The 27,000-nt window shown below is 38.1% G+C and overlaps 1 protein-coding gene across 4 annotated transcripts in view; it reads right to left on the reverse strand.

Moving 5' to 3' along the window:
• Window positions 1–25,516, reverse strand: part of CFH (complement factor H) — a 29,538-nt gene extending 4,022 nt beyond the window's left edge. Inside the window, exons 1-18 of one of the 4 annotated variants that reach the window (XM_032749671.3) lie at window positions 25,392–25,516; window positions 19,557–19,742; window positions 17,679–17,784; window positions 16,914–16,990; window positions 14,978–15,172; window positions 12,605–12,775; window positions 10,985–11,164; window positions 9,355–9,555; window positions 7,950–8,126; window positions 7,415–7,591; window positions 6,401–6,577; window positions 6,071–6,244; window positions 4,809–4,991; window positions 3,980–4,162; window positions 3,275–3,457; window positions 1,857–2,036; window positions 1,264–1,470; window positions 421–597 (exon numbers count right to left, since the gene is read on the reverse strand). In XM_032749671.3, the coding sequence (XP_032605562.3) occupies window positions 421–597; window positions 1,264–1,470; window positions 1,857–2,036; window positions 3,275–3,457; window positions 3,980–4,162; window positions 4,809–4,991; window positions 6,071–6,244; window positions 6,401–6,577; window positions 7,415–7,591; window positions 7,950–8,126; window positions 9,355–9,555; window positions 10,985–11,164; window positions 12,605–12,775; window positions 14,978–15,172; window positions 16,914–16,990; window positions 17,679–17,784; window positions 19,557–19,626 (2,818 nt within the window). In that variant the 5' untranslated portion in view covers window positions 19,627–19,742; window positions 25,392–25,516. Of the gene's footprint in view, window positions 1–420; window positions 598–1,263; window positions 1,471–1,856; window positions 2,037–3,274; window positions 3,458–3,979; window positions 4,163–4,808; window positions 4,992–6,070; window positions 6,245–6,400; window positions 6,578–7,414; window positions 7,592–7,949; window positions 8,127–9,354; window positions 9,556–10,984; window positions 11,165–12,604; window positions 12,776–14,977; window positions 15,173–16,913; window positions 16,991–17,678; window positions 17,785–19,556; window positions 19,743–22,282; window positions 22,302–23,507; window positions 23,724–25,391 lie in introns of those variants that run through there. The other 3 variants (XM_030279382.4, XM_030279386.4, XM_072932672.1) reach the window with 3 other exon arrangements.
• Window positions 25,517–27,000: the final 1,484 nt, after the last annotated feature.

Below are 27,000 nucleotides of genomic sequence, written 5' to 3' on the forward strand. Positions count from 1 at the left end.
AGAGGTCACAGAGATCAGCCAGCTGTGCTGCACAACATCCTGTGCCACCAGTTTGGAGGGTGACATGATTTATTTATTATTTGAAAGCCTCTGTCAGCAATTGACATGCATAGAGATGTGACAATAAGATCCATTGCCCTAGAGTTATCTGCTCCTTTGCAGCCAGGATGCTGCAGGATTCCAACATAATGTCTGTCTGCTTGATTTCAAGAGAGCCAGGATTCGGCTACCAGCTCCAGCCCACAGGGCTTTGTTGTTTTCCAGAAGCCAGAAAAATAGGTGTGTTAGCAGCCCATTCAAAGGAAGTCACCTGCTGGCTTTATTGGCCTGTCTCACCTGCATGCCCAAGTAAAAATTATTTTAATTCACAACGTGAAATGCTAAGAAGGATCATGGACTACTTGGAAGTAGAACCTATACCTTCACAGAAGGGTGGTGCTGTCCAGTTTCCTTTCCTGCAGATAATTTCAAGGGAACCAACAATCAGGAACCCTGAATCACAGTGGTATTGAACTGTTTCACCAGGCTCGTAAGATTCCTTCTGTCTGCCTTCAAAGTGAGCATTGGCAACTTTTGGAACACTTCCACATAGCATTTCTGAAAAGATAACAGAAATCTGATGCTTGTGCTACTGTGATACACATTGAAGAAATGTACTTTTTCCATCAAACAGGTGCTTTAGAGAGCTATTTCTAATATCGGCATAGTCATCTGCTAACAGTGGATTACATAATTATATAATTATAGTTAGGTAATAAATGTATAAAAGGTATATATGTGTAAATAAATGTATAAAATGTATACAGAAGAATAAATAAGTCATTCCCCCAAATATACAGACTTCAGCTGCTGAAACGCTCCAATTCTGTTTCTAAATATGCCAGAAAGTTTTACTTGAGGCTTTTGGCCCTTGCTATACTGATGTGATTTCCATCCCTGAGGCACCATAGCAACTTTAAGTCACCAGTGAACTCTGTAGAAAAGAGATCCTTGGATCATGAGGCTATGCCTAGGACTCATCTGGCAGAGATATGAACTGAACAAAGACTACAAGAATATGAAAGAATATTTAAAAACTAAGCTGCATTAAGACAGTCAGTTTTGCATCCAATGAGGATTGTTCTGACGACATCCATGGTAGAAGAAAAGATTCCACAGCAAAATACGGAGTAGAAAAATACCCTTTTACTGATCAACCTCAGTTCAAAATTCCTTCAATTTCATTGCTAAATGCAGTCCAAAAAAAGTAATTTTTGATATTACCCAAGCATGAAGGAGCTGCAGTCCAATTTCCCATAGAGCAATTTATCTCTGTTGGTCCGTTTAACATGTATCCAGGACGAGAAACATACTTAAATCTAGCACCAGGCAGATAAATTGTTTTCCCTTCTCTTTCAATTCTTAAGTTTGGATTTTCCAGCCTGGGAGCATCAGCACATTCTACAGATTTTGGTGCGAAACATGGTCTTTCTAAAAAACAACACAGATAAACAATAATGCAAGACAATCAATATTGCAACTGTAACTAAGTAATAAATAATTTATAGAATACAGGACATAATTTAAGGCCCCCAGTCAAAACTGAGACTCTGTTATGCAATATACTAAACAAAAAAATAAGCACACAGCTCTTGAGGGACTACCTGAAAATTGTATACACCATCTAAGTCTGTGTGAACGAAAAGATTGCAGTTGTTTGCACCCTATTTAGCAACTTATGTTCTACTGCTTTCCTGCAGTTCCCTGTCCATGGTAATCTTAGGAAAGTAACAGCAGCCTCTTGCTCATGATGACTGCAAATGAGCAACACAGGTATTCATAACAAAAAAGATGGAAAAAAGTATGCCAGTACTGACCCACACAGTAAGGTGGTGATTGCCATTTCCCTTCTATACAGGTTATTTCCTTTGTACCGATGAGCTCAAAACAGTCAGGACATGAAAACGATGCTTTACTCCCATTCCTGAAGTTTCTTCCTACTGTTGTCTGCAGAGCACCAGGCACCTGAGGTGGAGGTGGGCACACACTCTCCTCAGCTAAGTTCACATAGTCATGGTACAATAGAACAAAGAGAAAGTGTAGCAGTTCAGCAGAGATTGCAACACAAATAACTAAGACAACACTGGTGCTAGAAAACTCCAATAGCTATCTCAAGCTTTAATCAATACTATGATCATTTTGTTCTGCTTCAAAAACAGCAGAGCTGCCTTCAGCTGCTCATATGCTTTCAGAGTCATAGAAAAGACAGTCACAGCTGTCTACACCAAGCTAAGATGGAGTTTCTTGTAGTCCCTCCTTTCTTTCTCACACAGCTGCACACCCTTGTGTGCTTTTCCTGTTCCTCTCTCTATAATGAACTATTTTAGGAAAACTGAACCAATGTCTGGAGTTTTGTTTTTTCTTCAGACTAAGCTGATAGAGCTAAATGACAAAGCTAAAATAGAAGAAAAAAATAGGCTAAAATTTTTCCACTCCAAAGATGAAGGACTCTTTCTGCCAAAGGAAAGAAAAAGGGAGAGAATGAGGTAGATCTAGAATGAGGACAGAGATATGAGGAGCCTTCCAGAGCTTGGTTTCTTGTTTCTAGTGGTTCCAGAAAGTAACTAAGGTAGGGACAGTGATTGCCATATTTTTCCCGCTTTCAGGCATAATTTCCCATAAATCTGGTATAACCAAAGCAAGGAATGAGGCAATGGTTGTTTTATAACCATGCTTCCTACAGACAATATCCTGTTCTGCTGTGCATAAAGGCAGCCCTGAAGACTGGTGCGTGACAAGACCTCTGGTGTGTGTTACATATGGGCAGCCTCCTCCGGGTCTGCGCTTTTTCATTGGCCAAATCAGCTTTTTTCTCATAGTTTCACTAGGAAGCAATTGGAAAAATGGAGGAAAAACATAGCATAGAAAAACTTTGAAGGTTTAGAGGAAATAAAGGAACTCTGATTGGAGCTTGAACTATGTGCTCTCTGTTTTGCATCAGGGTAAGTCCCTTTTGAAGAACTGAGCTTAAATTTATCATTACATCTTTTCTCACATTGGAAATGCCAGTGACAACCACTCCAATTGTCAGAGCAGAGAGCATTAAGTCTGCCTTACTAAAGTGGTGCATCTCTAAACCTAGTTAACTGCTCCAATGATGGCACAACTACCCTTTACCATATGATCAAATAAACATTTTTATTTCAGCCTAGTGATACAGCAATGCTAAGAATCCTTAATAATGAGTATTTATCATGTCTGCATCAAAAGAAATGGTGCAAAAGTAAGAACACACCTGTACATGCAATCTCTGGTGTCCATCTCCCAGACACACAAGTTGCCTGTTTAACATTTTCATCATCTGACGTACATTTGTAATTTATAACTTTATGGAACCCAGTCCTCCTTCTTGACATGGGATACCGGCCAGAGCGCACCAGCACAACATACTCTGGAATCACACATTGAGGGGATGCATCTGAAAAAAATTAAAAAAGAACTTAAAAAATAGATTTAGATCTGACAATATATGCTGATGAAGATGTCATCAGTTATACAGAAGTTCAACTGAATTTGAGGAAGAACTTTACTGGATGGCTGCTTGAGCAGGAAGATTGGACCAGGGAGGTTGGACCACTGTGGTCCCTTCCTTACTCATTCTATTATTCTGTGACAAGGACTAATCCACATAAAAGTAGTTAGGGTGGAACAAGTGTAACACATTGTGGCTATTAACATTATTTTTAATTCCTTTAAATAATTGACTTTAACCACTGGGCAAATCCTATTTCCTTCCCTTTACAAACTGTAGAGTCTTTCCAGGATAAAAGATATGCTTCCATTTAAGAGCAGTAAATTAAAACCACTTAGTTTTGATGCATTAAACTATAGCATGTCTGGCTACATACTGATGGCTGAAGTCCGTTTTGTATACACCTTAGTCAAATTTTGTATACAACTATGTTGCACTCACATCTGAAGTATTATGGAAACAGATTACCAGCACAAACAGGTAAAGGCTTCCATTCTCCATTAAGACATTTTATTTTCATTTCCTCAGTATTGTCAGAGCCTGGTTTACATCCACAAGTTACTTCATCCCCATGTGAATACTGGTCCTGGTCTGCCTGATGCAGGACAACATTTGGGATAGAGGAAGGTGATTTACAGGGCACTTTGTCTTCTGTTGAAAAGAGCAGAGGTGTTCCACAATAATACAGGAATCACAGATCAATAGCTGAAAAAACTTAAATAAAAATAACTATATTTGCATTTGGCGAACCAAACCTACACCCACTAATTGTAGCAACTAAATTTCAACATAGCTGGGGTGCTTATATCTTTTAGTCAGTTTTCAAAATTGCTTTTCTGTCTTTTCCCTTCTTTTTCCAACACTGGCATGATCCACAGGTAGTTTCAGTTGACAGTACTTTCCCAAACTGTTGGTACATAAGCCATAAAGAGTAAGGAAAACTTCAATTGATTCAAGTTACCTGAATCACTGATTCTGATCAGCCAAAATTATAATTGATCATACACCTGCACATTTGTAATGTGCCCTTTCAGTTAGGATTATTACAAGAACTGAAAACCATTGTAAGGACTGCAGAGCTGTCACCTCTCTGTGAGAACTGCACTTCCTGCTTCGGGCTAGCACTACTGCAGCAGTAGTGACAGCACAAGGTAATGGCTTGTCATGCAATATTATTTTATTACTTTGAACAGAACATTACATCTGCAAATACATATTTTTAATTGTGGAAATATCTATGAGGTAATAGCCTGCAGAGAATTACAGACTTCTCAGAAGTAAGAGCTGTGTAGATTACCAATGCAAGAGGGAAGAGATGACCACTGTCCATCAATACATTCTATTTCCTTTGATCCAACCAACTTAAAATCGCCGTTACATTCATATTGCTTTCTGTCCCCATGCTGGTACTGTTCCACAGAGCCGTCAACAATACTGCCACTGGGAATTTCAGGGGGAGGTCCACAGCCTTTGACACTCACTGAAATCAAGAGATCAAGTCTATGCTCTGAACTCAGTACTTCCACCACAGTTATATGTTAAGTACAACATAAAACAAATTGAATGTATCAATTAAAATGAAGGAAAAATCAGTGGAATGGGTTAAACAGGTCATTGATTTATGCCTTCGAATATCTGGATTCATGCTGGGCTGGAGATCACAAACAGATACATGTGACCCTGCTCTGAGAAAAATGGTTGATAAAACTAACCCAGTTTTAAGGGAAAAAAAAAAATGTTAAAAGAATAGTAACTTCAGTATTCTTAAAAGACAATAAGAAAATTGACAATTCTGCAAGGAATAACTTATATCCTAAAAATGACCCAAAAAAACAAACCCAAAACAAAAGAAAAGCACCCCAAAAAACCACACACACAGAATGTGTGCAGTGAGTGAAACTCCTATTAAGGGAGCTTAGAATGTCCCTGAGCTAGAGTCAAATATATGAAATAAACTTGCTTTTAAATGCAAAAGAGTGTGTGCAAAAAGAAGGATGACAGAGTAAGTCACCAAAATAGTGACTGAGTGGGAAGAAAGGGAGGTCCCTTTTTTCTCTCAAGCTTTGTGAAAGCCGAAGCACCTCATAAGAGGGCTCAGCACCAGCACAAGAAGCTCTTCTCCGATGCCAGGAAGATGTGTACTAAGTTAAGAACGCTAAGTACAGGGATACATATTTTTCCTTCTGTATGAATATACTCATACAGAAGTATCTTTCATACTATGAAAGAATTTCACAGGAAAATCCTTCACTGGTTTTCTTTTTTTTTTTTTTTTTGGGTCCAGCTCTGTGTCACCTCCAAAATGTTTTTGTTCCTTCAATTTCATGTGATTAGAAAAAAAAGAGCACAGGATGCAATATCTGATGGGTATCAATATTAGGCAATGGCAAAACTAGGACCTTTGGAATATAGTAAGAGAGGACACTACTCAAATTAATCATTGCCATACTGCACATGATTTATGAAGTTGTGAACAAATTTTCAAACATTAAAGTCAATAATCTGATTAACATTTTGTTCAAGCCATTTACCAGCTCTGTTTCAGTATTGCAGCATTACCTTGACACACTGGTGGTGATGGAAACCATCCAAAGTGGTAGCACTGAGTAGAGGCAGATCCCACCCTTATGTAGTTTTTTGCACAGGTAAATTTCACAACAGCTCCACTGTGGTATTTACCCTCTTTGGGAGAGAAATCTCCATTGCTCAATGGCAGCAGCGCACATTCAATTTCTATAGAGAAAAAATATTTTAACATATAGTGGACAACCTACAGAAAGTACATGAAATGCTACTGGTTAGAACAAAACCAAAGGACGGCTTAAAGAAAAAAGGTTCACAGAGTCTATACAGAGAATGACACTAATTAGCAAACACAAAAATACTCACCACGACACTGGGGTTCTGGACTCCATTCTCCATTTTTGCCACACATTGTGCTATCAGTTGGCATGTTATTTGTAGTTTTATATCCCTCCAAACATGAATACTCAATTGTATCTTCAGGCATGAACACAGTTTTTTTTGTGTGGTGAATCAAAATGTCCCCTGGTGCTTTACATGATTCTGTAGAATAAAACAAAGTTAGTGTATTTAGTTATCCAGAAACACTGCTCTTTGGAAGCATCATCCCTGTATTTGAAACATCAATAATTCTGCATTGTCAGAATATTATTGTAGAATATGCAGCATATTCACATATTATCTATTGCATTAATCTTCCAAAATTTGTCTAAAAGTAATATTTAGGGTAAATATTTCTTCCTTAGATGAAATTATTTCCTTTTGCTACATATTATTATCGGTATTATCATTATTATTAATTTAGGTGTCACAGCAAATGGTTTGTACTGCTGTTCCCATGGTCAGCTGTGAGTCAGAAAAAAAGCCACAGAATTGTAGGTAAAGGTAGTCTGAAATAAAAGGACAAGATAAAATAGCAGCTGAAGTTGGTCAATATTATGACCAACATATAACAATACAAGATTAAGTCCCTTACTGTACTACACCTGTGTTCAGGAGAGGAAGGAACTTTGAATTAATTAATCCTATTTGTCTCTAGTTTGGTCACATAAAGTCCTTGGTGGAATGCCTCAGTTCACAGACATTGCTTCATAAATTGGGAGTAAATTTGGGCAAGTGTACCTTGTATCAGGTAAGAACCAGTCAGTGATTACCATTAACTCAGTGCTAAAGAGATCCAAAAAGATCCTTTACATTTTTTTGGAGCCTGAGAGAGGTTAATCTCTGGAGGATCAGCCCTCTGAGTGTCCCTCTGCCCAGTAAGAAACCTTTACAAACCAAGGTGACAAATCTCTGAGGCCAGGGAACACCACAGAACACCATGTGCACAGGACACACTGGTGACAATGACAGGGAGCTCTGAAACCTTTAGCTACTTACTGATGCACTTTGGAGGTGGAGTCCAGCCACTCCCTTGGCACTGTGTGTGTCCTGTTTCTTGTCCTTCTGGAGTCACAAAGCCAGCGTGACATGTATACAGGATCTTCTCTTTTAAATTGTATGTTTCCTGATACAAGTTCAAATAGCCATTCTCAAAAATGATATGATGGCACTTTTCTGAAAGAGAGAGACAAGATTTCTTCCAAGTAAAGCACTGCTAAACTACATGCATAAAAATCAGAACAGAAGGGTGAAAATAGAAGCAGCAGTATGATTCATAAAATTGTTTAATACATGGTCAATTGAATAAATTTTTAATTCCATACATTGTTAATACATAATGCTTAATATGCTATTTAAATGAATGGAAGCCTTGTTTGGATGTTTCAGTCCTATATTCTGAGAGAAAACATTTGTAGTATGTTAAATTCTTTACTGCTAAATCATTCTGTGAAGGAGAGTCTTCATTTTCAGAAATTACTGCTACAGCAAATAGATTAAGATAGAAACCTCACCAAAACACAAGCACACTCACTTTTACGGGTACATCTCGGAGGAGGTGCCCAGCCATTCCTTGTGCATGTGACCTCTTCATGCTGAGCCTCGTAGTTGTCATAGCAGACGTACCTGGCTCTCTCACCTTCCTTGTAAAAATTGTTCCAGCTGTGGCGTAGGAAATAACCGTTTGCCAGCTCTGTGATGGAACACTTTTCTAAAGAAGGAAGCAAAGAACATTTAACCACAGAAATTTCTACAGCAAGAGCTGAGGGAAATTAATCCTTAAGAAGTGTTACTAACAAACAGGCCTCCAAGCACCTTTCTGTAGCCTTGTATCACAAAAAGACACTCGTGTGCAAATTTGAATGAAAGCATGTTTTGTCTGAGTGCTTTGTGATTAATGGACCACAAGATCAGAAGTGGAAGTCACTACATAAAATAATATGAGGTGGCCCAGTAACCAAAAATCTCTTACTTATTGTTCACAAGCAAGCTTGGCTCACTTCAGTGCCTCTCACATCAGTTTGGTCTGGTATGTCTCTAAAATGCTGGTGTATGCCCAGAGTGAACTCCAGCATTTGTCTCCAGGAGATTTTATCACCTCTGTGGAAGAGTGGCAGCCTCTCAAACCAGCTCTAGAGATTTTAGCAACAGCTTAGCATGCTGGCTCTAAGGCCTGCTGTCCCCAAAAGTCCAGATATAAGGCAGATGGCTGAAGAAATGTTATACTGTGTTATCTGAGTGCCTGCTCCTTTCCTCCAGGCGGGGCTCCTCATCTCCTGCACTGAGCACCACTCCACTGAGGGCAACAAGGAAAGAGCAACCTTTTGTAATCCACTTTTGTGCCCTACCAGTAGGTAGGAACTTTGCTGTGACTGAAGATGTGTGAGAGGAGGCCTCATCTCGCACTTTAGATTAATTGTAAGTCAAATTAATTTTAAATCTGAGTCAGTGTATCTGGTTCTCTTGCTGTTACCCATGATCCATTTCAGCTTATTGCAAAAGTGTGACACCTTTTCAACTCTAAAATTTAGTCTTCCAAAGGGCCCAGGCAATGCTTCTCAGAGAGGATGAAGACTAAGTGCCAAAGTGCCCAAGCCACAGAAGGGAGAATGTAGAACCCATGTATGCAGCTGTGGTGCAGACGAAAGTGTATGCTTTCATGTTTCCCAGAAGCCAGAGAAGAGGAAGGTTTACTATATATTTCTTAATCTTACGAATATTTTCAGGAGTAAACAATCTTCAAAATCCAAAAGCATAATTTCAAAGGTGACACTTTGTGCTCTGCAAATAGGAAGACAGTCTGTGTGCAGTCCCAGGGGTCACCTAAAGCAGTTTGACTTTCAGCAACTAGGTTGCCTTGTGTTCCCTCAGAACAAATTCTCCTGCATAGATCTTTGATAATCAAACCAGAATTGAGTATATAGTGGAAATGTACTTACTCAGGCATTTTGGTTCTGGAAACCAGCCCTTTTCAGAACAGGTAATTCGAACCCAGTAATCTCCAGTGGGGGTTAAATAGCCTTCGAGGCAGTAGTAATCTACAGTCTGTCCAAATCTTCTTGGAAAGTAATAGTTTCTGTAGTTCTCATATGAAGAACTTAGCTTGCCATTTTCTATAAGTGGGTAGTCACACGGTTTCCCTTGAAACAGAATGGAACAGCAACAATATCAACACATGTACGATGAAAAGCTCAGGACACAATTCAGATTCAGCTTTATCATCTGAATATTTTCAGAAATGGACAGAACCAGGACTGCACACCCTGGCAGATGGTAAGGAGTGCAGGAACAACCATGCTCTCCTCCTGGGGTCTTTGCTTATAGCTGTGTTACTTCCCTCAATTTCATTGCAACCAACAGAAATCCAGCCAGCACTCTCAGCAGACTCCTGAGGGTGATTTGTGGGACCAAAGGTTAGTATTCATTGTTCAGTGAGATGACACCGTAGAGGGTCTTGATTAAATTTACTATTCTGACCATAAGGCGAACCCAGTCATCTGGCTCAGATATAGAAACTGAACTGTGAACTCTTAAAATTGAGATGACTCCTGCCACCTCCATTTATAAATTTTGGGCTCCTGCACCAAAAGCTCTTCCTGACTATTTTTATTTTAAAGCTGCAGCATTTTAATTTTCCTCTCTTGGTTCCACAAAAGCACTGACCCTTTCCAGGGGAAAGTCCAGGATAGAGAGAGGAGATTCTCAGAAGCTTCCATTCAAGTTTACCCAGGTTCCTCCCAAAATGCTCTGACCTAGAGTCTACATGCCAGAGCAGTGCAGACCATTAAAAAATGAGTGAAGTGGGCTCAGAATGACACCTGAATGTTAGAACCCAATTGATACAGAGAAAACATTAACTCAGACACTGAAATAGCTTTAATCATCTTATCCAAAGGTTCCTTTACAAGACTGATTTAATCGGGATTTCTCTCACATTTTATCTCACAGTTTTATTTTCAGTGAACAAAGATGAAAGAGTGTTAAATTATGAAACTACCTGCTAATTTATATATTTAATTTTTTTATACTGTGCTTACCGGGCAAAGCTACCATTTCAGTTATGGGAAGTTTAACCCAAGAAAGAACTCATCAACCATCAAGAATACTGTGCTTTGTTATTTGATATATTATAAAATAGATAAAATCCTCTGACTGCAACATCAAATTACAAGTAAAAATCTAGAGCTGTGATACTACAAGGTAAAGTATCTTCAAATCATTACCTTTGGTTTGGCTACTTTAAACTCCCTGTGTCCTCTAATCCTGACTGGGAATCTATTCCTCAGGTGGAGCACAAACCTTCCTGACAGTGAGCTGACTATAGCACATTTTAACAGATTTACAAACACAGTAAGAGGTAATATATGTGTTAATAAACACAATGAAAATGTGGATTACACCATTGTTTTTACAGGTGATTTTTCTAAACCATCAAATTAATCTTTACAGTACAAAGAAAAAAATAAGCAACTGTGGTATCTAATGCTCCTGAAATTTTGCTCTTAACTTCTTTTCTCTGAGATACTTCAACAATTCCACATTGTAACTTTATTAATGAGAGCTACTTACGGACACAAGCTGGATCAGGCACCCAGCCATTTTTGGTGCATTCAGCTGTGGTTCTGCCAGTCATCGCTTTGAAATGATACCCATCATCACACACTACTGTGATTGTATTACCCAATATGTACTTGTCTTTTTGAGGTCTAAAGTTCCCAGAGGAAATTACTGGAGGAGAGCATACAATTTCTAAATAAAAAAAACAGGGGAAAAAAAATAATATGTCTTATATATTGCATAAGTTCATGTTTTCATAGTATATTGGCCATAAATGCATAAAATTGTTTAAAAAAGAGGCTTCTTAGAAATGTATGGTTCTGTAAGAGAAGAGTGACAGCTGTTACTGATGTTATGTTAATTAGAAGATTAAAACTTAATTGCAAAGAGAGAGAACTGGAAGCCATCAAACCAAACCTAATTTTTTCCTGTAGATCTGCAGCTGGGTTTTCCTGGGTTCGTTTATGGACACTATCCCAAAGGAGGGCAGTTGCACTGGCAGGTCCTAAATGCAGAAATAATTATACTTGACTAGGAACTGATCATTAAAAGGTTGTGTGATTAAGATTAGTATCCTTCTCTGACAATGGAAGTATTTCAACAACTGAAAAAGGTCAAGAATCTTATTATAAAAAACTCAAGGTATCTTCATGCCCAGAGAAGTCAGGCTAACAGACTTATAAATCAGAGTCTGTCTTTTGGGGCTTTTTTGTGTCTTCTTCCAGTTCAGAAAACATCACCAACACCCTCAGTGCTGGGAGGGGATGACTTTAGGGTAACTACAGGTCGGTGCTGCTGCGGAGTGAGGGTGGGTGAATCAGTTTTCATGCACGCCCAGTGATAACCCCAGTAGGATCCAGAACTACTATCTGAGTACCCACCAAGCACCAGAGCCCAGCATATGAGTGTCTAGAAGAATGTTTTGTTTGGCACTTCTCAAAAGCAGTATGTTGTTAAACTGTAGGCAATGCATATTAATTAATAACATTACTAATTTTGAATCGGAAAGGTCAAAAACTGAGTGGGCCCCAAGACTGACAACAAGTTTTTATTTCTAAAGGAGTCTTTCTGGAAGAGGTCCCAGGAAGGTGGGTGGTGCATAAAATCCTATCATGTTGCCCTGTTGCCAACATTTTTTTTCCAGTTCTAAGATCTTGGCGATTTCTTGAATAAAATTCAAGGCACTGATAAATTCCCCAACATGTCATTGAACTGTTTCAGTTGGGATATGACATGCATATTTGGAGATTTAAATACAGCCTTTAAGTGCTGTAATTGAATTAAACTAAAGTAAAATCCATGACCCAGAGGGCTGATGTCAAACATGACTAGCCTCAGGAATTATGGATTTGTCACATGAACTGCTCAGAAGGCATTTGAGAGTTAAAAACAAATAGAGTTTTAGCATTGTATATATATTAATTTGTAGAGATTCACAATAAGATTCTGGTTTTGCTACTGCTCTTCATGAAAAGCTCTTACCCAGTTCTTTGGTCCCCTCAGCACTTAATCCTTCCAGTCTTCATGGATATTGGATGTGGATGGATTTATTTTGTCATGAATGAATTTATTAATCCGTAAAATGACTTTCAAAACCAACTAATGTGGAAAACCACTTTAGGCAAGACTGACCAGTGCAATAGGGAGGTGGATTCCATCCCAATCCAGTGCACAGTGCATCTGCTCTGTTCCCATATTTGTATCCTTCTTTACAGAAAAACTGTATTAGTTCATTTTCCTTGTAAGACTTCTTTGGAGAACGGACATATCCATGAGGGATTTCTGGCACGGCACAGATAATTTCTGAAATTGAAACAGACAAAAATCCAGGTATTTTAATTTTTATTTGTTAAGAATAAATTTCTATGACAATAAAATTTAAGGGTTTTTTTTTTTTGGGGTTTTTTTTTTTTTGAGGGGTGTAGGGGGGTTAATTTGAATTCACAAAAACTTTCCCATTTGGAAGCTGTTTGGAACTTATTTGAGCACTTACTTGATTCTGGGTTCCAGGTGGAAAATGTGGTGTAGCACAGCTTCAAGGCAAATTGGTTCATGAGAGAGATTTCAGAACTTGTCTTTGGACTTTAATGGATTTAGAATCAAGAGATAAGGCAGAAGACTTTCCAAAATAAGACACTAGGCTAACTGAAATTTAGGATTTTCTATTTTTCAGATAATTTATTTGTAATTTCCAACAAACCTCATGTGCTTTCAGAGCCAGTAGGTTATTAGATAAATCATGACATCAAAAAGAGAAAAGAATTTAATGTATCTGAAAACTTGACACTAGAATGCTTAATATCTATAAAAGAACATCAATGTTCCCAGTTCCTTGCCAAACCAAATAAAACCACCAAGATCTTGCAGTTTCCTAAAAATGCATTCACAAAGTCAGAAGATATTAAAAGTTTTGTTTCCTAGATCACAGAACAGGACACCACAGAGTTGTCTTGGATTCTTTTACTAAATTTACTTTGTGTTTAAAATTAAATATAGTTCATGGGACCTGTCACTGTTTAATGAAATTCCCAATATTCTGGAAAACCATAAATGTTTAATTCCACTTCATGCTGTACAAAATACAATAAATGGGGGTTTCAAAGCAGCAAAATGCAGCACTGGAATTGCGAACAAACCATAAATGCATTTGCCATCCTGACATATGTATTCTGTCCTTCTAAACACATACTTCATCATCAAATAACATAGAAATAATCTAAGAAACTTGATGTTCTGAATATTTAAATGCTTGTACCCTGACAATCCAATCCCATCCATTCTTTTTTCAGAAACTGGGAGGAATAACCCCATCCACCAATACCAGCTGCAGGCAGGGCAGCATGGGATTGACTGGCTGCAAAGCAGTTTTGCAGAAAAAAAAAGTAGGTGGTCCTGGTGGACAAGTCAGACGGGGGCCAGCAATGAGCCTTTGCAGCAAAAAAAAACACCCTGGGCTCCCCTGGAAAAAGTGTTGCCAGCAGGCCAAAGGAGGTGATGCTTCTCCTCTACATCTCCCCTGGTTGGAACTCCCAGTGGAGAAAACATTGGGACATACTGGAGCAGCTCCAGTAAGGGACAGGAAGATAATGAAGGAATTGGAAAAACTGACAGATAGAGAGAGGTTTAAGTGAGTTTGGAGTAAAGAAGGCTTGGGGGAGGAGGGACAGTCTTTTTCACATGAGTAAATTCCTGGCTCCAGTGGGGCAGGCAGAAGCAAAGATGATGGAACTGGACCTTTCTCATTCTCACTGGCCACCAGCCATACAGTGAGAAGTAAGGGGCACCAACTGAAATATAGGAAATGCCACTGCTAAATTCTTACTAAAGAAAGTTCAACCACAGCAGTGGGTTACCCAAAGAAACTGTGGATCTCCATCCTGGGAGATATCAAAAGCTGACTGAACACGTTTTTGAGCGACTTGCCCCATCTAATTGCTTTGAGAGACCCTCAGAAGTCCCACACCACCTCATTGATTCTGGGGTTCTGTAAAAACTAAACATTAGCCTTCAAACTTTTCCAAACACATCAGTGTGAGGAAAGAAAAATCTATATATTCTAATATATATAATATATTTATATATATATATTATAGGGTATATTCTATATACCCTAAGAATTAAAATCATACTTGTTAACTAAACTTGGTTCACACAGATTCAAAGCTGTTTCTGATTACCTTGGTTAAATCAACACTGAAGTGGTTGACTCTTATGCAGACATAGCAAAGAAGTTGCCTGCAGCCTGGCAAAACATACTTGCAGCTTGTAGGAAAAATATGGAACAAACAGATGGTCTATTATCCTTATATTAGCATCCAATACTATTATGTTTCTCTTTCTTATCCTACTTTTTCATATATGCACTGGAGGTTGTTTACAGACAAACCAAGCTTAATTGCTTTGAGATAAAGTGAAAACTTTGTGGCTTCCCATATGGTAACCACAGTTTAGGAGTCTGTAAGAACAAAGCTTCTTAATGACACACAGTAAAGAGTGTCCTTTTACCTTCGCACTGAGGCACATCATTACTCCATTCTCCATTAGCAGAGCAAATGATTTCTTTAGCTCCAACAAGCTTGTGATTTGCATTACATTCAAAATTTACAACCTGGCCAAAGGAATATTCTTGGCCTAGCTCAAATGCACCAGTCATAATTATCCTTCCATTTTCAGGTTCTTGTACAGGTAAACACTTTATCACTGGAAAAACAAAACAGGGAAGGGAAAAATAAGTAATTTTGAGGTCTAGTCTGCAAAATAAGCTGACACACAAAAAAGTTAAAATACAAAAGAGTCACTATCATTTCCTTACACATTTAAAAAATATACACTCTTGCTATGTATTCAGATACCATTTGCAGCAAGTGTAATACAAAGCCCTAAGTAATAAGACAGAGTGACAAAGGAAGAAGCTTTTAGACCCTCTCTCATCATCATCTTCTCTGCTGTTGAAGGCTAAAAACAGAGCATCCACTGAATTAGATGACCTCACTCAATCTAAGTTATCTTAGGATCCTGCATTCTATGGATGGTTCGCTAAGCCTTGACTGACACCATTAAAATTAGCCAAAATCAGTTGACTGTTTAAAGTTGTGCCAAACCGAGTTTGCTATGGACAGTTTGCTATCTGGAACAGTGCTGCATTGCACACTGCCTACAACAATGTGTAGTTATTAACTAAAATTATAGTTCAGTTATTAACAAAAATTCTAATTAAGGATATCAGAGCAATTATATTACTAAAGTAAACAAACACAGTGGAAGACATTAATTAGAGCTCTTGTACCTCCCAATTATGTACCTGCAGAAAAAAAAGAATTAACTTATGTCATCAGGTATGTCTTACTAGGGGGGAAAATGACTCAAAGCTCATTCTTAGATTCATGGATATTACTGAGCAGGTACAAAAGTGGATTCTGTTTTGTTTACCACATTTACTTCTCTCTGACATTTGCCATCTTAAAAGTCATCTGCCTTTTCCATGAGCTCATATTCTGTCTCTCTGTTTTTCACATTTCAGACACACAACAAATTCTTTATTTCAGTGAAAACTCAACCATGACAGAATAAAACTTAGGAGCACTTTGAAACCGAAGTATCTTGGTGAGACATGACAAAAAATGTTGGAAACCCTTGCTCCATATAGTGCAGACAGGCCTCAATAGCTAAGTGTGAGTGCCCTCAAAATCCAGTAAACTAAATGCAAAGTATCTATATCCAAAGAAATATTAAACCACAGACAAAAACCCTAGTCAAGATATCAACTTAATTTTTTTCTTAGAGACCCTTTCCTGACACAGATGCTTAACCCAAACAAAAATGTCACTGCTGCCCACCTATGTTAAAATAAAGCAGTTAAAAATGATCCCTGTGAAGAGCAGGAACCTTATTTTCATGATCATACAGGCTTGAAACTGGTGAAAAGGTTTCTAAAACCATAATCTAAGCCATCCAGTCTATTAAGTCTTGATGTCTGTGTCCCCCTTGCTCTCACTTTTGCTTACTGAATGTCTTCCACATTAGTATGCTAATAGGGAGACCTTAACAAAATCTTAATACTTAGGATGTTCACAAGGATGGAGGAAGAAAGTAGCTAAAAAACACACATGCCTTCACACTGGTTTGAAACTCATCATCCCAAATGCCATTTGCACCCATGTTTTGCAAGCAGCTACTCTGCCAGGGCTTTTGGGTGGGGGTGGGGGGGAGGCAGAGCTTTAAGCCAGTCTGGAAGTGACAGGACTCCACTTTGTGAAGGGCTTTTAACAAAAGCTCATCGGACTAAAAGAGCTGCGACATCACTGTAAGAGCTCCTCTGCTCCCTAACTTGAATTTAAAATAGGTGAATTAATACTAGTAAAGCAGTCACAGACTATTTTAGATAATATCAGACAGATAAAAAGACAATTTAATAGAGAAGTTAATGTCAAACTCCATTTACCTTCACAGTGAGGGATGTCATTGCTCCATCCATCTGCCTGACACTCACGGTAATTCCTTTGGCTGAGCATCTGGTATCTTACCAAATAAAAAGCAAAAAATGCTAAAATACAGTTTTGTTATGTGTTTTTGAAGCAAAGGAAGATGGCTTCAGGTGTTCCAGCATAGTATAACCAAAATGTGACAGCACCGAGTAGTTTTTTACCTGCATTTTCCCTGTATGCTTTCTTGTAATTGCATATGGAAAAATATCAAATCAAATCGGAGAGTAGGAAGGAATGAGGAAGAAGGCTTCTCCATTACAGAGACAGCAAGCTTTGGCTACATAACAAATACACTCAGAGGAAGGACAGCTACTCTGAAATGACAGTGAGGAACTGAAGGGATTAAGGAGAACATTGATTTTGGAACTCTCTTTGTGGAGCTCAGGCTAGATTCCAGTAACATAAGACCTGCAAAAGCATGGCTAAAGCACTGTACGAAAAATAATTTGCTTTTCAGGAGGAAAATATCCAGACACAGGCACAATACCATGTATTTGACTTGCTGCAGTTTTCACTGGAGAAGATGGTTAGAGACTTTATTTCAAGCACTCAGTGAAGACACGTTAGTGAGTCTGCCAGAAATGTCTTCCTTCAAACATTTTTTACAACACATATGCAAGCATTAAATATTAGTAAGCTGTATTACAGAGAACAAATGTATAACTGACAGTATAATTAGCACCTTATGTTAATTCCCATACATTGAATTAAATTAGTATTACCCATCATTACATCTGTACTCAACTCTGGCACCAAAAACAAATTCACTTCCACTGGTAAGTTCAAAGACACCAAACTCAGTGTCTCCAGGATGTCCACAGGGCTTATCTGGTTGAAAATAAAAGGGAAAAAGCGTTACTTATACCAATACATAGGGAAGTGAAAATGAGAAAGCATTTTTCCAGTGATTAGTAGTAAGTATGGATCTTCAGGGGCTTTCAAAAATTCAGAAATATTCAGCATAAGTATGATTAACATTTCCTTTTTATCACTATTTTAATAATTTTCAATGATAACATACTGGAGTATGCTTTTTAAAAAAAAAAAAAACCAAAAAAAACCCCGAAACCAACCTACCTACAACAAACCCCAAAAAACAAATTTGCATGTTTTATTCCTTTAAAAAGGCTGAACTCATATTCAGTTTGATGACAAATTTATGGCAATTTTCATATCATTTGTGGCATAATTTGCACCAAAGTCTCCAGAAGAGAATCCATGCACAATCAGAAATGAAACTTCCTCAGTCTGCTGGGGATTGTGCTGAGGTGATCTAAAGCCACTGGAGTTATTGTGGTCCTTAGTGCCTGCTGCTCAAAACTCCCCACAGGATTTTCCTTATGGCCTGGCCCTAGCTCTTTGCTTTGGATTCCCAAAAGAGTGGCAAAATGAACAATTTCACTCATCCTCTTCTGATCTCATAGCATGGACTGCAAAATAAACTGCATAGCTGAAACCTATTACCCCTCCCCACCAGAAATCTTTCCTGATTCTTGTCAAGCAAGGCAATGTAATTCTTGGGGCCTATCAATATCCTCTGCTTTTACCAACGAAGATGTGTTTGACCAGGCCCTAAACCTGCTGCAGTGGGATTCAGAAAAAATGGAAACTCCTGATCAATGTTTCTGTCTTCTGTCCTGCCAAGGGACCGTGTTCCCCCAGGCTGAGCAGAGCATCCCCTCCTCTGTCCCCACGCGCTCCTTGCCGGTGGCAGCAGCTGCTCACTGGGTGGCAGCATTTGCTAAAACATACTGCAAACCATATTCTGGAGAGGCCCGTGTTCCCTCACTAGTTACACAACGAAATCTAAACACTCAGACAGAGACTAAGTCAAAAATGCAAAAAAAGCTATTAGTGACTTAATAATTCTTACTCATGGTGTGAATCAATCTCTGTTTGAACAACACCCAGAACTTCTATTTATATTCTCAAATCAAATATTTATATTGTACTAGTAAAAATTTTCTATGTTACATGCACAATCATAACCCTTTGTTTCTAAAATTCCTTTGTGTTTAAAGCTCAATTATTACAGAAAAGAAGTACCTACTGACTAATGATGACAAACTTCAATATCTTCAGTAATGAACTCTGTATGAGGGTGTGAGATGCTTGAAAACACTCAGCACAGTATGCTAGAGATAATAAATAGCAGCTCTCAGCCTAATTGTGAAATACAGCTTAAAAGAAAAGGCAGGGAAAAATAATTTACCACGTGTAAGAAATTATATCTTTCATAGAAATAGTTGAATAAGCTGTCTCTTGACTCACATTCAGAAACTAGATTTGTGCTTTATCCTGTTAGACTAAAAATTTTTGAAAGCAAGCTTCTAAGAACTTAATAATTTATTTTAATAATGTAAATTGGGTTAATAAGGCTGGTTTAGAATAAGATATTCTTTAAATTTAAAAATAAATCCTTTATTCTGGAGAAAAGGAACTTAAAGTTCCCTTACATACACATCCTTTTTAAGGTGATATTTTAAAGACTGCAGAAACAAGTAATTTATGAGCAAAACTACAATTTCACATTGACATCACTGGCAAGGAATATGGTCTGCCAGATCAAATGTCTGCAGATATTTTGCATAAATACTCACTTCTACATTCTGTCACTGGGGCCAGCTGCTTCCACGCTCCATCAATGCACCGAAATGCAATTCTTCCCATTTTTACATATCCGGGCCGACAATTGTATGTTGCTTGAGTCCCATGTGGATAGGGAGGGTTGTCCCATCTTTTAGTAGGCACTTCTTTTACCCTCCTAGGAGGAGGCTCTTCACAAGCTAAAAATTTTAAATAAAAACATTGGTGATTGAAGGACATGCTACAAGCACCAAAACAATCTTGCAATAGGAATGTAGCAAGAAATCCTGGGGCCATTTGTGATCAGTGTGTTTTCTACTGAATCAGCACAACAGAGGAAAGTGACAAGGATGCACATTTTGTAGGAATGTGACTAGACATTTAGAAGGACACAGGAACAGCCAGGTGCCAAGGAACCACCCAGGACAGTGACAGTTCATGAAAGAGATGTTACTTACACAGCCTGAGAGGAGATCAATGCACTGGTTCTGACCAAAGGCAGCTCCTGCCCTTCCATCTGCAGGAGCTGCTCCAGGCCTGTCCTTCCACTGCCACAGAGAACAACTCTGTGCACTCTGGAGTTTCCTTTCAAACTATTTTCTTCTCCACCCACCACTACCTTTACTGATATTATTTCATATGCCATTTGATTAAGTTCTGCCAAGCCTTCTCTCACCTTTACACTGCCTAAACTTCCCCCTCCAGGCTTAGATCACCTGATATTCCAAAACTTATTTCCTCTTGTTACTTACAAGTTCCTTATTAAACAATATAATTAAGTCTGGGCATTCACTCTGACCTTTAGCTTCCAAGCATTTTGAATCAGTTTGGGGAGTGGATAGTGGTGTCTGGTGTTTCTTATTAGCTCAATATCATACAGTCCTTGCCCAAAAGCTCCTTTCTGGGCCTTCTTTAGTGCACATGAAATGTACAGCCACGTCCATATGAACTACAAGAAATGAACCTGAATTAATTTTATTAAGAAGTTCCTCAACAGCTTGCGAATGAGAAAAGTCAGAAAAAGAGGAAAGAAGCAAATGCTGGCAAACTGTTAATGAAAGACTAAATGATTTTGTCAATAACTAATTTCCCTCATTTCAGTGACTAATTTTCAGTGCTCAGGTGGCTGAAATGTACACATTTTGGAAACTGAACAGAGTAACAGAGTCTGAACAGCCTAGCTAACTAAATGCAATGAACTCTGTTTTCCATCTGAACATGAAAGGTGAGCATTCATCAGGAATAAATAAAACAAGCCCTGAGGTAATAAAGCCTTGGAAAAGGAATGAACTCTCTGTATAGAAAGTAAATGGGAGAAGAAATGCCCACCAGAGAAAGAAATCCTGTGGTGAGTAGATACATTATTCAGCAGAGACCTGGCACAGATGTCCTCTCCCCACTTAGCTGTAAGGACATGGGTTTGAGAAAAGAGCAGCATTCTCACTGAAATCTTCCTATGGGTTGTCCAGATGCTGCCTGGAAATAGGACTATGGGAAAAATCTTTGGGATCTTTCCTCACGTGAGGGATGTGGAGTTAAAGCTCACTGAATTGCACTGCAGAGATGACACCACATATTAAGTAGCTGCTGTGGAAGAAGGTGTATTTTATCTGCTCACTTTGTGTTAGAAATCCCAAGGTGTGGAAAGTGAGTTTTACTTGAGTTTACATAAGACACATCCTTGAGAACTCATTTGTTGTATTTCAGTCAGGGGAGTATTGACCAAATTAGAGGCATAATTTTATAAAACGATTTTAAAAATGGACAAAAAAAGATTTGTTGCAAAGAAACAAAACCACATAATTTGAAACTGTATAATTTGAAAGTTATGTTAATTTTGAGCTTTAATACCTTTAGTTTGGCTGTTTTAAGTAGCCAGAAGAATTAGACAAGCTTTGACAATACTGCTGATGTGCTAAAGGAAGAGTGGGCTCACACCCATTTTTTCAAATTACTTTGATAAGTATTCTCCCTCCTATGAATGATTACATCTGAATAAAAATTATTGTTTCTGTGCACTAGAGGGTACTAGGCTACTCTAAAAACTGCAGGAGAGGCTTTTTTTAGCAAGAAAAAGACAGATTCAAATTCTAACAACATTTTTTGCAAAATGTAGGAATAAGCAAAATGAACAGGAATCCTCTAGCTGGTTCTTTCAAATGTGTTAAAAATTGTTAGTTTACCCAAAAAGTTCTTTTCAATGGCAAGAAAATGAATGTTTATAATTCCGCATATTTCTAATTATACCTTGTTTGAATTAGCACTTTCAGTTTGCAAGCTGAGAGTGCATACTGAAATCTATAATTTAAAAAATAGGTTATTGAGTATAGTGACAGCTTCTCTATTCCTCCCTCTGAATTGTATCATATTTTTATTGTTGTGCAGCATGCACCCTCTTAACTCTTTCTTGCTTACCTTACACTCCCCCTCTGACGAAAGATCATCTCCTTAGTCTCTTCACCATTACTAAGATTTGCTGGGTCTCACTGGGTTTTATCTCAACTCTTCCCCACTCCTGCCCTGATGTTAAACTATGTGTTACCATCAAGTGTCAGAGTATGTGCATATATATATATGTATGTATGTGTGTATGCACTTTCGTAGTGGCTTGAGATGAAGAGATCAGCTGGCAGGTTGTACCTCAAAACTATATTAATTCCATCATGTACTCACCAATACCTGAGGGTTTTATTTCTATATTAAAAAGCATGCACAGAATGGATACCTTCAAATTCCTTACCGACAAACCAGGAGAGCTAGAATTACTCATTCAGTATTTACATTTGACTTGACCTCAGTTAGAAATAGCTCAGGCTGCTTTTTTGCCAACAATATGCTGGCAGCAGGGTCTAAAAAGTACAATTACAAATCCGGGTGCAAGTGGCTTTCAGTCCTTTGTGCAAAACCCAGCACTCAGAAGACTTTCCACAACTCTCACAGACTTTCAGCATGAAGCTTAAACAAGAATCCTGCATGATCCATGGTAATAGTTGTCCTGGATAAATCAAATTTTGCTGAATTCACATTTCTTTCCAATCTCCCTGACCTAAAGAAAGCACTGTGAAAACAAAGTGCAAATTCAGGCAAACTTTAGTTTCAAATTCCAGGACTTTTCTGCACTTCTTTGCAAACAAAATAGACTGTTAGTTGCTTTGAGGCAGTATTTATTTATATTTAATTAAGATAGGACATTCCTTTAATTTCCTGATTTTTCAGTTTTTCGAAGTAAAATCCATTGGATCTTTTTGATTAATAAGGTCTTTGTAACGTTCAACTAAAATTAAAACCATCCTGAACCAAGCAGAGACATACTAGCTCAAAACCACACAGCACCCTCTGCACAACACTCTATGCCAAGAAACTCAGACATAAAGCAAACAAATTAAATAACTAAGGATATATTAAATTATATAAACACAAACCGAGAAAAATACATTGAACAGAGAAACAGAAACATCAGCAGTTTCTGAAAAGATACTTTTAAACATGAAAAAAGCATACCTGTATATATTTATCTCCTTTCCTAGACTAAATCCAGTCAGTCAATAGATATATTAGAAGATTTTCAGTCAATGTAGTAATCACTCATCTTCCTCAGATCACCTTACACGTTGTTCCAGACAGAAACAATATATTCCATAAATGTGCATTTCTATTTTAATCTACCAACTGCTTCCTGGTTTTAGATATTAGAATAATTAGCAAATGTAGTTAATAGAAAATTAGTTGTCTGCCTCCAGTTTATAGTGATATAAAGCATTTGAAAAGTTGGGCAACAGATTAACAACAGCAAAATAAATAGGTGAAAGTAATCCTATGACAGGACACTAAATACTAAAGGCGCTAAATGCTGCCAGAAGAAATGTCAATTATTGTCAGAAGTTCATGAAAAACCCTACAATGCCTTTGCATATTGCTTTAGTTACCACCTTCATATACACTCTAAGAGAGGAGTTAAATCTTACCTCTTTCTGCAGCACAATGCATCCAACACATGAGCAGAGCTGCATAGCCCAGGAACAACATTCTAGAGATTCAAAAACTCAGCAAACACATCCAGTGTTGTAGCCTACTTTTTTTTCATTACTTTGTGTTATTTCCACTGCTTTTTTACTTAACTGGTCCATGGACTGACCTTGCAAAACATTTATACTCTGATTTCAGCAGCCACTTCCCCTAAACCTCTTGCAACACACAAGTGTTTCTTTTTTTTTTAAACCCCCTCTCTAAACCTTGCTAAATGAATAAATAAACAAATGCCTGGCAATTTAGGTTGACACATTCCTTTCCCTGTGGTCTGCTCGTTTCTACATCATACTTTTTTTCCCCCTGTATTTATCCCTTCCATGATCATAAGTTATGTCTTTTGATATCTAAAAGTTGTAAAAATAAATTATTTTGCATTTCCTTCTGTGTTATATGCTTAGTTAGGAAACAAATTCATGTTAATTGTGTGTAAAAATATAATTCAAAATATACGTTGCAAGCAATCAAAATAAAAAGGCAAAAGTACAGTGACTTAAGGGGTTACTCACTGTTTCTTATAGAAGATCACCAACTACCCACAGCAAAGGAAATGTATTTGGTCATATTCCTCATTAAATAAACCCAGGTGATGTTGAAGCACTTCAGTATCACATGAGAAATAAGATGGAAGATCTGAATGGATTGTAACAAAGGTAATGAACCTTCCAAAGAAAAATATAAAACTATGTGAAAAGGAACATATATATATGCCTAACAAAGGAACTTCCCATGGGTCTATGTAAGCAACAGTCTTATCACTAGTTTCATTAAATGTTTGACTTCACAAGTGATCTCCAGTGAAAATGTAGATCATATGAAGAGGATTGCTTGAGACTGAGAATTAGGGAGAAAAAAAATGTAATAGTACAAAGTGCTCACAGGAGATGGACATAAAACAGATACAGGCCAGATGCTCCACAGTGGTGATGTGTGACTAGATGGAGTACACATAGATCCATATAGTATATGTTCCCAAAATCCACACAACATATCCTTAAAAATCACTAGCTTAGTTTGCGTGCTGCTATAGGATAAAAATGAATGTCTACAGAACAGATCTCAAATCAAACCAATCTCAAATGCAATTCCACAGCATTTACAGCAGTTAAAACTTTTTCTCTTCTTAAAATGCAGGTGGAATTTTTTTTAAACTTTGGGCTGTGTTTTCAGTCACCAGTTCTAAAAAACAGTCTTAGTAAAACTGGCATTCAGCTGTTTCTCCCACAGCAATGACTTCAGAGAGCAAAACGTCTCTTCCTTTCCCTTCTCCTTGACAAATGACTCCTGTGGAGAATGAATTCTCACCGTGCTCCATGACCCTGTGATGATTGATCTGCATCCAGTTTGCAGTTACTGGTGCACACCTTATTAGTAAATGGATATTTCATGCACCTGTCAAAATTGCAATTTCTCCAGTTTTAAGTATTAAATAATCGGATGTGATGAAGCTCAAACTGCTTTTGGGTTATTAATCCACATGTCAAATAATTATGGGCTTGAAATACAGTCAAAGATACTTTCAGGTACAGCTAAACCACAACTGGAAGTGGTATCACAAATTTCCTGACTGCTCTCTATAAATACAGGCATTGCTAAAACTATTTAAGCTAAAAGATAAGCATGCAAAAACAGATATAAAATGTCTATGAACAAATTTAAACTGAAAATTAGAAGACTCGGCTGGTAAAGCTTTGAAGCAATATTTGTATACACATAACATAGGCTGATACAAAAAAACCATCTTTAATCACAAAGTAAGAGACCAAACTCAGTCATTTCCAGTCCTGGGTTTGTGATCTTCTTAGGTCATTTATTAAACTTACCCTAGGCAAATGGAAATAGAATCAGGAGCTTAAACTTTCTTTCCTTCCTCACCTCTTCCATGGGCTATCAGTTCAAAATCGATTGTCTTTAATTGGGTCTCACTTGGTTTAGCCACCTCCAGTCTCTACCAAAACAGAGCACACAGACAAACCATGCCTCAGGACTTCTAAGGCAAGGAGAAAAACCCTCATCTTTAGAGTTTACCTCCTACTCATGAGAAAGGCAGAAACATCAAAGTAGTTATGCAACCAAGAGCAGTTGGATTTCATCTAAGGAAGCAGAGCTACTGTTTTGAGAACTGGTGTGACTGCACTCAAAATACTGCTGTGGACACAGCCAGACAGCCACAATATCACAACACATTCCCTGTATGAGCAAAACTGCATGTCAAGGTGTGAGATCATAGGAAAGTACAGGCTGGAAGTTATCTTGCCCAAAACTCCTCCACAAAGCAAAGTCAGTGTGAGGTCAGAATAAAGTTTTTATTAGTTCCTTACTCAACATGGAGGCTTAACATCAAAGTTCAGAGTGTTTGTCCAAACCAGAATAATTTTGAGACCAGTGTTTGGAAGCCATTTTGTGTTAGGAACACAGATCTCAGGAAGTCAATGTATTGTGTAGGGGACTAATGTTAAGTGGTAATAGGAGCTTAATTAGCCACAGCTGAAATAGCATCTCTAGCCAGTATCATTTCAGCCTGTTCTAACAGCATGCTTGCCGTCACACTTGAGTTTAATGACCTCATTAGAGCACACAGAAGAATCAGCCACTGCTTTGCCCAACAATTGTCATGAAAATGTCTTATCCCTCTGTATTAATAGTGAAGTTGTCTTTGCAACCTCAACATTTGTCTCTCCTCCCACTGGCACACAACTTCTGTGACTCATGATTACATTAACACATCACTTAACTGCTACAATCACAACCTAAGGGTGTGACAGGGAAAAAATGCTCACTTGATTTAATTTAAACTAAATCATAATCAAACTGGTTTATTGATTTATTAATAGAACACAATTAACTGGCAATCACTGGAATATACTTTCAGATTCAGTTCGGCCAATACACTGTTAAACAAAATGTTAATCAACACCTAACAAATAAAGAACCATTGTTCACTAATCCCCCAAAGTTCTAATCATGCACACAAAGCTGCGCACCCACCCACCCACAGCTATCCTCACAGTTTCCCTCTAACAGGTACTCCTGTAGTAGATGTGGATACTTATTTTGTACTTTACTGCTCCTTAACACCTGCTAATGCACACAGCAGGGAGGAAACACCACACCCCAGCTTCGAGTCCCTGCCTGTCCCACCTGCCCAATCACTGCCCGAGTTGGATGAAGGCTGCTGGAATGTCCACACAGAGTTTTTGATGCCAGAGGCTGAATGTACAACAGTGTCAAACCCACCTCTTCTCGTTTTGACCACTTGCTCCATTCCCACTGTTTTCCCTCCTGTTACCATTTCATTTATCCCATACAATTATTTGCAAGTTGGCCCTTCCCTTTTTCAGAACTCACCTGCTAACTCCCTAGTGGTTCATCATCCCCTTTAACAGGATCAGCTGTGGCACATGCACTCTCAGACACTTTTGGATGCTTGAA

The sequence above is a fragment of the Taeniopygia guttata genome, chromosome 8 (assembly GCF_048771995.1).
Source record: "Taeniopygia guttata chromosome 8, bTaeGut7.mat, whole genome shotgun sequence".
Taxonomy (NCBI): Eukaryota; Metazoa; Chordata; class Aves; order Passeriformes; family Estrildidae; genus Taeniopygia; species Taeniopygia guttata.